This window comes from Branchiostoma belcheri, unplaced genomic scaffold, assembly GCF_001625305.1.
Source record: "Branchiostoma belcheri isolate BF01 breed outbred unplaced genomic scaffold, Haploidv18h27 scaffold1, whole genome shotgun sequence".
Classification (NCBI taxonomy): Eukaryota; Metazoa; Chordata; class Leptocardii; order Amphioxiformes; family Branchiostomatidae; genus Branchiostoma; species Branchiostoma belcheri.
The window spans coordinates 1,738,268-1,749,579 of NW_017802379.1; the positions used below are offsets into that span (position 1 = coordinate 1,738,268).

Here is an 11,312-nt window from a genome sequence, read left to right on the forward strand (position 1 = left end):
GCGCTTGTTCTTGTAGTCCCAGACACGGATGGTCTTGTCGTCCGAGGCACTGATGATGTACTTTCCACCCGGGTGCCACACCACGCCTCGAACCCAGTTGTCGTGTCCAACCTACAAGTACAAGTGTGGTTCAAAAATAACCTTTTCAAGCATTCACACTACAAACCAGAGCAAGAAAGGTTAGAAAAGAAGTCCAGAAAGGTTAGAAAAAGAAAAGCATGGACTTCTAACCAGGGTCATGTTGGACACTGCTGCTAGAAATCCATCCAACAAGTAAAACAGGACATCATATTTATCATAAACCCAGTAACAGCCAAAGAAAAGCATGGTGAACTGACCAGTGTCATGATGCACACCCCTGTGCTGATGTCCCACATCTTGATGGTCTTGTCGCGGGATCCTGAGAGCAGGAAGGGGCCGGACCGCCCCTTCTTCTCAGCACCCATGGCTTCGTTCACGTGAGTGGAGCACGACTCCGGGGCCCAGGCTATACACTCCACCACGTGCTCGTGTTCGCGCAGCTCCGCTTTACACTCCTTGTTCGCCACGACCCACACACGGACGGTCTGTGGAAGGCAAGATAATATTGTAGTATGTAAGAATACGTCTTCTTCGCATTTTAGCCAACATTTAATTGTAGATGAATCTGCTTAACTACTTGGTACTGTAAGGTTTTGAACCACACACATACTAGGAAGGACCCCTACTCTTTTCGATAAGCATGAGTCAAACTTGTTATATAAATACCATCTCTGGACAAGGCTCACCAGGCCATTTGGAGTTGCCTACCTGATCATTAGAGCAGCTTGCAAGTAGAGATCCATCCTGGTTTACTCTGACTGTTCTGACCCACTCACGGTGGCCAGTGAACGTCTTCACACAGTAGCTGTGGACCAGAGACAAGCAACATTAGCAGATCAATGGCGGATACATACCTTCAACATTTATATTTCCTCAGAATCAAGCATGAAAACTGATAAGAAGTATGATTGGATTTTGAAATTCTGATTAAACAAAATTTTTCGACATTTGGGTACATGTTGTAAGTTCATCATCATCATCATCATCGTCCGGCTGCGGAGCAGTCGACCACAAGTCTTGCCCACGACTGTCGATCTGCCGCCAGGTTGGCAATGTCCTCTGGCCGCAGGTCACCCTCGGTGTCCCCCAACAGACTCCGGATGTAGCCCAGGTAGTCCAGTCGCTGGCGCCCTGGGCGCCTTTTGCCGTGCGTTGGTACATACAGGGCATATGTCCGGCATGGTTCCCCCACAGGCATTCTAAGTGCATGTCCCAGGAATCGCAGCTGACGTTGCCTTACCATGGTGATAAGGGGTCGAGTGTTGGTCAGCTTGTAGATCCAGGCGTTGCTCACATGGTCTAGGCGCTTGATGTTAAGCATGACCCTATAGCATGATGTGGCGAACGCGTTTAACTTTTTCTCCATGTCCCCCGTTATGACCCAGGATTCACAGCCATATAGCAATATTGTCACGCAGGTGGTGTTAAAAAGCTTAAGTTTAGTGGATGTGGAGATTGATGGACTTCTCCAGATCTTCTCCAGCTTCCAAAAAGCTGTCCATGCAAGTGATTTCCTCTTGGCCATGTCATGACTGCTAGAGGCCATCATGGACCCCAGATATTTAAAGTTGGCAACATGTCTTATTGGCTGTCCATATACCTCTAGCGGCAGTTGTGGGTTGCAGTTGTACGTCATGTACTCTGTCTTGGGTACACTGATGATGAGCCCAAGTTGTTTCCCCGCAACTGCTGTTTTAGTAAGCTGTTCCTGCGCCCTGGGTATGGTTGACTCAAGAAGTGCAATGTCGTCGGCAAAGTCCAAATCATTAAGGGTTTGAGCAGGATGTCTTCTGGATTGCCGAGGGTGCGTAACTACGCCTGAGTCTGTGTTTTTGGTTGATTCTGACATCAGGTAGTCTATGAGCACTATAAACAAAAACGGGGCAAGCACATCTCCTTGTAGGACCCCGGTAGTAACCTGGAATGGGTCGGAGATGTTACCATCAACAAAAACTGCACTCTTGGAGTTATAGTAAAGTACTTGGATGGCGTTAACTATAACCTCGGGTATGCCATAATGACGAAGGACGGAGAACATGACTCTTCTGTTGATGCAATCGAACGCCTTTTTAAAGTCAATAAATGTAACAGTAAGTGGGAGTTGGTAGGACAGGAAACCCTCCATAATCCTACGAAGGATATGAATCTGTTGGGCGGAAGCCGGCCTGGTTCTTCCGTAGTATAGGGTCAACATGTTCTCTGATTCTCATTAAGAGTATCTTGTTGTACACCTTTGCCGCTACGGACATTAGGCTGATGCCTCTGTAGTTGGTCATCAGGGTCAGGTCCCCTTTCTTTGGTAAGGGTATAATGACATTTGTGATCCACTGCTCTGGGGGAGTTAGTGTGGTGAAGACCTCTGTGCAGAATGCGTGGATGGATTTGGCCATTACATGTCCACCACCCTGAAGGGCTTCCGCAGTTATTGCACAGTCCAGGCCCGGTGCTTTATTGTTCTTCAGGTCCTGAATGGCCTTTACTGTCTCCTCCAGTGTAGGTGGGTCAGTGCTGATGGGGAGGTCTCGATCAGCAGGTGGGGGGAGAGATTCCGGTGGACCACTGTCGTTGTTTAGCAACTTCACCTCTATGATATGATGGGTCATTCATACTGAAGAAGACTGCTGGTATTGAAAATCTGGACTACTGAAACTAAGTGAAAATCTTAATCTTTTGGATCCAAGATTTTATCTCTAATAATGCTTCTCAGCATGCTGAAGATTATCATCTTTCAGTACATACAAATCACAGGTTAGATGTTATCCCTCTTTAAGATAGCCCCAGGGTTTCTAAAATCCTGCTGATTATTCCACAAGACTTAACAGGAAGAAAACTTGATATGTCAAAGCTTTGATTCACTTCCACAGACACAGGACCAGTCTGGGAAGGCGACAAGCTCCATTTTCTGTCTGCACGTCTGACTTAAGCAGTCCAATTGTTGGTGGAGGGCTTAACGAGTTTTTGTGTGCAAGTATACAATTCATACGGATCCTTAAAATACAACATTACAAAGTTCAGGCTTACTAATGATGTTTTGTAGTACGACAGATGAAAATGCCTGCTGTATTTGCAGAAAAATTGCAAGCAAAATTTCTGACTACTTGCAACATTGCAAGTGCCAAAACGAAGTGGGATAGAAGTGTTTTATGCACTCCATAACTGAAGCAAAGTTGAACTGTAATTTCCGATGAATACAAAAACTGGACTGCCCAACTACTGTTTTTGTTGTAGAATGAGCAATCCACTGCTAATACAATGTCACGTCACCTTATGCAGATAAAACATGTGACTCAGTGAGCAGTGGATCACAAGTTGAATTTATAACTTGCCCATTCCAGTTCAACTTTGCTCCTGACAACAGAATAAAGTATGAAGACTGACCCTGTAGCGAGTTCCCACATCTTGATGGTTTTATCTCTGGAGGCCGAGACAAGGAAGTCTCCGTTGGGCATGAAGTGGACTGATGACACATTGTGGTCATGTCCTGGACAATGGAAGAACGGATAATATATTTCATTCCATTCATTTGGGTTGGACTTCTGGAAATCTGAGACCCTTTATTTATACAGAACAGTAACAATAAGAATATGATGAACACAACATAGTGAGATGAAAACACTGAAAAACTCCAAAATATTCTAATCACTGTTGTCATTTTTAGATGACTACCGTTTAATTCACTTCATATCAACCAGCATACAAGTATCTTAAGACTACATGCACGGCTTTTGATTGCAATTTGCACAAGTGTAGATGGGAAGTTATTTGAGATCTGTACTGTACATACAAACGAATGCTATACCCACCATGCATGGTTTTAATGTTTTCGAAGGTCTGGAAGTCCCATAACTTGATGGTCATGTCTGCTGAACAGGAGGCTAGCAGCTTTCCCTGCTGGTCAAACGACACGTCTTGTACGGCGTCCGTGTGCCCCTTCAACGTGCGCTCAAAGTCGCCCGTTTCATAATCCCAAATCTGCAGAAGGAAAAGAAATACAACGTTAGCAATAATACTACATCCACTAATCCTTAGAAGACAGGGACCAACAGACATTAAACCAGACAGTGAGTGAGTATAAATCTGCATGTACAAAGCATCACTGGAAAGCAGTGTACAGTCACTGAGTGTGTTAACCCTGTGTTGTATGTAATTTGTATGTCTGTATGTTACCAAAATTAATAAAGTAATGATAAAGAAAGAAATAAACCTTAATGGTGGCATCTTCTGAGGCTGAGACCATAACACTGTAGACTGGATGGAAGAGGACTCTGGTGATGGGACTGCGATGTCCACTGAGGCTGTACCGCGCCGGCGGTCTGGGGATCCATTCTGACGGAGAACGCTCCTTCTTGTTCGGACCTCCCGACTGAAATTCTTTCTCTGCTTCTGCCAGCTTCGCTTCAAGGTCCATAACCTGTACATGGGGAGGAGGATATAGGCACAGTGTTTGCAAAAGATGTACAATCATTATAGTGCTTCGTGTTAAACTCTATCTACCAGTGGATTACACCCTTGCTATAGTGCTTGCTATGGAATGGTATGGACAGTCTGCACCACATGGAAGGGGATGTTAAGGATTTCAAAATTTCAACAGAATTGAATAATAGGCAATTTCAACAATACATACAGCAGGCAGATTCTTAACATAACAAACATTCAGACAAGAATCAAGATTTATTCTCACACAAAATTATTGTAGCATGTTTTCTGTTATAATTACACTGTTTCCTATTTATTGTGTAGTATAAATATTCAGATCCATGCATACTTATCAGTCTCATTGCAGGAGTGCCACTCAGGGATTGATAGCTATAAAAACATCACATTTGCAGTTCAGCAGACCCAAAGGAAACACAGAGACTGTCTTGAATACATGATGTTCCTGATACACATTCTCCATGTCTTCCTCCATGCTCTGTCACTCCCTAAGCACCAGTTTATCTTTCTCAAGAAACCCATACTGATGAGAGCAAGGATGACAGCATACCTTCTTCTGTAGCCTGATGACTGAGGTCCATTTCTTTTCCAGTAGACCAGTATATTTCTTCTCAATCTCACCAGGCTGAAGGAAAAAAATATGGAAACTTAGCTTATATTTATGAAAGCTAGTTTTATTCTCTAGATGCTGTTAACTTAATACGATAATGGATATATGATTTTTTGTATGATGATCACTTCATAACAATTTGTATACCAATATTCCACTATTAACGTACATTATGGAGTTCCTGTGTAATTGTAATTTTGTGTATACGATACACAAAATATTGAGGATGAGCGATAAACAAAATAAACGCATGCAATATTAAAACTACACAATTAATGGAAATGCAGATGATTTTTGCACTGCATAATTGTTCTGCCCTTTATTGTGCAAATTTGTATGACATGAAAGCCATAAAAGCAGGTTATTGGTAAGTGCAGGGTATTATGTCGAGAGCACAGGCTGTCATGGCCCATCAGGGTTCTGATACATGAATGTTTATCCTCCTAGCACTCCCAAGTCGTGACATTGGCCATGTGGAAACACATCACGTCACTCTAGGGACTGGGAATGACGTGCGGGCAGTAAGGTTTCGCAGGAGCTAGTGAGCAGGGCCATGAATTAATAATGATTTTTGCCCAAACTGCTGCTAGCTCGTTCATACAGTATCAAGTCTCCAAATTCATATTTAAGGACAACACCTTAGTGCTCAGGTACATTTAGCGGAGAAATTTATGAGTGCAGAATACAGAATTACTTCATCAAAATTTCCTGATAAACAAATTGAAAAGCAGGCAAAAGGGACAAAATGCACAGAGAAGACCACAATGCTTCACAGGCTTTGACCTCACCTACATGTAATAGTCCCAGATACCCTGGACCACTTATTGATCATTTTGAAAAAAACAGTGGCTTCACAAAAGAAAACAAGAGAAGCCTAGTATATTGATTTATTCTGTAAATGAGCCGTCTAATACACAATCACCGGGAAATCTGGGTCAGGCGTTTGATAATTCATCTTTGTAAATCTGTGATTGTCCCTTTGTTACCTCCATGAAATGTGTCATGGAGGTTATATTTTCAGTTGCGTTTATCTGTCCGTCCGTCCGTCTGTCCGTCCGTCTGTTGGTCAACAAAATAACTCAAGAACGCCTGGATGGATTGGTTTCATACTTGGTGTGTTGGTAGGGTGTGACAAAAACTAGAAATGATTAGATTTTGGTACCCCTAGTGGCTTCCCTTGGTACTGCAGCGCAACTTCCGGTTTTGATATCTCGCGATCTGGACATGCTAGGGTCATGAAATTTTGATGGAAGGTAGCTCTCGTGCTTGGGAAGAAGTCATATGAGTTTGGGCCCCCTAGCGGCTTGTTCTGGAACTGCAGGGCACTTTCTGGCGAAATGTTTAAAAGCCAATAAGTCCAGACAGGAACAACATATTTTCATTATTTTTGGTGTGTAGGTAGCTGAGAGAGAGATGTACATAATTAAATGCAAATTATGCAAATGAGGACTTAATTTGCATAATTAATGAGGAAATTCTATAATTACAGTGTTTTACATTATACTACTTACATACATGTAATGTATGTAACCTATGGCAGGTGGAACTTCAACAGATACTAATTATGCAAATGATGACCTAATTTGCATAATTAATGCGAAAATTCTATGATTTCGTAATGGTGAATGATGAGAATTTCATACTTGGGACATCTGTAAGTTAATCAAAAGTTAACATACATCACGATGCATATATCATGTTAATGCAGAGGTCATTTGCACAATTAAAGAAGAAATTTACATTTACATATCAAGATCATATTTCATGGAGGTATGAGATCTCGGAATTCTAGTTATAATTACAATCAGAAGTTGTATCTGTCATTAGTTTCATGTTACACCTGGCCTGCCTACATTATTGATTTCCTAAAAAAAATCTGAGAACCAACAAATAAAATTGAAACAATTGTAAACTCACCATTTCAGCTTCTTTCTGGAAGGCTTCTAAAGCAGTCTCGTAGCCATTTGATCGCAGGTAGTCTGCTATGGCTTTATTCCTGCACACAAGGAAAATAAGAAAATGTTAAATATCGTCTCATTGATAAGAAAATTAAGGTAGGCTGTCATTAGATTTAGAACAAAACTTAATTGTCAGTAATGAAAAATAAGAATAGTAGGCACATAATGTTCAAATTACGTGACAATTCAGTGAGTGATTATGTACAAAAAACGAGACATCATTCCTGAAATCCAAAAGTACCACACTGATTTGATATCTTGTATGTTGTGATTTAATAAAAGCAACAATCCTCCACTGGAATTCTTTCTACAATTGCATTTTTATTTCAATCTCTCGTTTAGAGTCTGCGGAATTCTCAATACATCCTCCTAAATGTATTTTGCTGAGTTACTGGCTATGTCATACAATATTCGTAACCAAATCACAGAAATTGTGTTATAACTGGGGATGACATAGGGATTCTATTTTTGAACCTTTGAACTTGAAACCCTATTTACTTTCTGGTGCAAAGGGACATTTTCTCAGATGAGATTTGGGCTTCAAAGGTCCATAAATTAAATTAGGATTCTTTCCCTTCTTTTGAAGTTCTTTCAAAGGTTGGGCCCCTTTTTCTGATGTTTGATTACCTCAACTCTCTATTCTTCCTTTTTATTACTATATCTACAACTTCTCTGTAATAAACCTAAGAAACAACTGCCCTAATGCTATCATATTAGTCAGACCTACGTGTAACATGGGAAAAACATTGCTGAAACAGTACAGTAGATAATCAACCGAGGTTGCGCACAATGCTAAGATTAGAAACCACGCTACAATCCATTATCCTTAAATTCAACTTTAGTACGGATTGGATTGAAACAATCAATAACTTATAAGTGTGCAAAATGCTGATAACTCTCATCCCATCAACCAAACATCATTTCTCACCATCAGCATCAAACCCCAATTCTGAAGAAGAATATAACTTTATGCTGATTTGATTTTGACTGATGTTGCTTCACATTCAACAATGGCTCTACTGTACTGTACTTAGATTTACAAAATGTTTCTAAACAGAAGCTGGCAATTACTCTACACAGGTCTAGGTGGAAATATCTATATCAGTAATAGAGTATATGTCTTTAACTGATCAATACCATATCTCAACCAATTTGAAGTTACATTGTGAAAAACAATGACATCATGTATGTGGTATTCCGCTGTGCAGTCATTTGCATACAAGCGTATTTGAAGTTCATGTAATGGGTCTAAAGTTCATCCCACAATATCTACAGCTCTGTCACTTGTATGTACACAATCAACTGTAGAGATGTACATGATTACAAAGGTTTAATTGTTTTACTAATGGTATTTATAGCACATTTAAAATGTAGGTTGTATGATCAGAATATTCTGAAACTTTGTAGAGGGCCTGGGTTTTTACTTGAAACATTTGTAGATAATGATAAGTTTACATAAATAAGCATAAAGTATAATTGAAGTTCTTTATATACTGCCATTTTCCCACGCAATTTTGATCTGATTCCAGTTATTGTTTGGTAACAAGAAGAAGCTACAAAACCAAACAACTACTTTATAGCTCTAGGCAATGCTTCCCTGAGGTGGCAAACAACTAATCCTGACATGGTGCCATGTTACAGCAAGAATACCACAGCACAGATAACCATGGCAATGTCTAACCCCTCCGGGCAACACATTACAGTTTACATTTAATGCTCAAAGTCAAGGGCCAATACAGCCATGATTTGAGCTACCAATATTACAGCAACAGTTCGGGATATCCCCACTGCCCTGTCTTTAGTCCTAAGAATGCATTACATTACTGCAATGTGGCTGTCTTTTGACAAAATCTGCCTGGAATGACAAGACTTCGATCCACTGACCAGGGCAGGGCAGGACCCCACCACCTAGGAATTCAGATGGACCAGAATGAAAACATATGGCATGTCCTGGTGGAGTTGTTTGTAAAGGTAGCAGATGCCTGGTCCTTTTGGTAAATATATTAAGTGCCATTCATGGTCAAATACCATGCTACATGTGTACCTGGCTCCTCGAACTTGAATAGGCTATTTCAATTTTTACAAAAGGCTTATAAAGAGCATCAACCTCAACCGAGTTCAAAACCGCTTACAAAATCTTGTTGAGAGTGACTTGTTTGCCCGTGACCCTACAACCACTCTCACATAGGTGTAATGTTGCAAAAAAACAAAACAAAATTACAATAAACATGCATTGTCATACCAGTATGTTTCATGAACTTCCTAAATTGTTTTAATGTTTATCTACGGTTTCTACAACCTAAATAAATCAACTGGAATTTCTGACAAAAATATTAGTATATTTTGACCACTCAGCTGGGTCTATGTTGTATGTAATAATAAGCGTTTGGAACTACACTGTACTGTTAACTACAATTCCTGATGTTATAATTATAGATAGTTACTTCTTGTCCTTATATGACAGGTGTAACAAAACATATAGATCTAATCTTCACAATTTATGAGGGCTAGTTACAAAAATTACGTAAAGCGTATAGTACTTCTACTGTTTCTACAAAAAACATACAAGTCCGGGTATACACCAAAACAAGAGAGCCCTTGTGAGGCCAAAGGGCACCCTCATTTACCACTTGTCCACCTGAATAGGGGGCTATTTGTACAGGTAAGGGAAGTATTTCAGGGACACCATCAGATGTAAAGTGACAACTATTGTCTCACCTGCAGGTAAAACCTGCCTCCAGGCAACAACCTGGTGTACTGTTGTCACCTGTACGCAGGTGGTTTTTCAGTCCCCTTTCCTTTGTTTTGTTTGCTTGTTTATTTGTGCTTGACACAACTCAAGAAGCCATGCATGGACTGAAATTTTTGGTAGATTGACTGTCTTTCTTCCAAAGTATTTCATGATCTCCTGCCCTTGGCATAAAACACTATCTTATTAATTCTGTGCTCATAAATTATATTCATGATGGTTAAAAACATCCCCCATTGAAAAAAAACAATCCATCGATTTTAACACGTTTTTGTTTTATTTTGTCCACAAAAAACAACCAACCCAAAAACACCTGTCAATACATAAGTCATAACCCTACTTGCCAAGGCACATATGCAGACGCAAACAGGCGTGTTCTTACGTCATAAAAATACGCCTGGTATTATAATAAATAATACATGTACATGTTGCATTACTTCCATATTCATTATGCATTGTGGTCCTATACAGTGAGTAGATCCAGGCCTCGAAATTAACTTTTTTTACTACTGTCCCAGAATTGTCCCGAATATAGATTTCAATTGTCCCGAACTGAAGATGGACTGTCCCAGCCTGCTTTTCAGGAAATAAGTTAATGACAACAATAAGAAAACAACAACTGAATTTGTACAACTTGAAGTCCACTTTATAAGTAAATGTAGGGAAATACATGATAATATCATGGGCACGGCACCATCTTTCAGGCCCCCCTCCCCGGTATTTGGAATCCTTGATGGTCAAATTTAAATGTTTGTTAGAGTATTATGGGCTCCCGGCAGCCAGCAGCAGGATGGATGGATCACGTTCCCAAATGACATGAAAGGTCTCAGAATGTTCAAATTGCCCCGAAATTGTCCCGAAACATAATTTGAATTGTCCCAAGCTGAAAATTTAGTGTCATTTGACACTGGGACAATGTTAATTTCGAGCCCTGAGATCAGCAAAGCAATCCCATATCTTTGATCTTGGCAGCTATCCCCATTGTCTATTTTATCAGGATTGATGGATTAGAAAATCACTTCACATTAAACACACCATTAATCACAATATTCAGAAAATCACAACAGCCACCTCTGGCTCGATCAATTGTTGTCTGAAGCGTGTCTGAAAAGATAAGGCCTGTTTTTCCCCACACAGACTTCAGCTTATAGTGATGTGGGCTAGAGGTCCTGGAGATTTTTGAGTCATCTTCCAGACAATCTCATTTCTTGGACAACAATGGACAAGTTTATCCGATTAAACTTCCAGATTTGCATTAACGTTTCCATCATTTTTCTTGGATGGAGGAAAACAAAATCTTTTCCATCCATGGCAAATATACACATGCTAAAAGGTCCAGTACAATTGTTGTGCGACCTACATGTAGCCTCTACCAGGCTCCGCAGATCGCTGGAAAAATAGTAGAAATTGGCCGAAATAAAGGGATATAGTACACCAGAGAAGATCCAGCCGGCCATAGAAGCTCCAATTTGCGACCCAC

The 11,312-nt window shown here is 40.5% G+C and overlaps 1 protein-coding gene across 1 annotated transcript in view; it reads right to left on the reverse strand.

The window, feature by feature from the left end:
• The window catches only part of LOC109463752 (lissencephaly-1 homolog), a 15,907-nt gene that overhangs the window by 1,052 nt on the left and 3,543 nt on the right, over nt 1-11,312 (reverse strand). The window contains exons 3-9 of the mRNA XM_019760602.1: nt 7,043-7,121; nt 5,066-5,140; nt 4,286-4,492; nt 3,885-4,053; nt 3,460-3,562; nt 790-886; nt 339-566 (exon numbers count right to left, since the gene is read on the reverse strand). Coding sequence (XP_019616161.1) covers nt 339-566; nt 790-886; nt 3,460-3,562; nt 3,885-4,053; nt 4,286-4,492; nt 5,066-5,140; nt 7,043-7,121 — 958 coding nt within the window. The remainder of the gene's footprint in view (nt 1-338; nt 567-789; nt 887-3,459; nt 3,563-3,884; nt 4,054-4,285; nt 4,493-5,065; nt 5,141-7,042; nt 7,122-11,312) is intronic.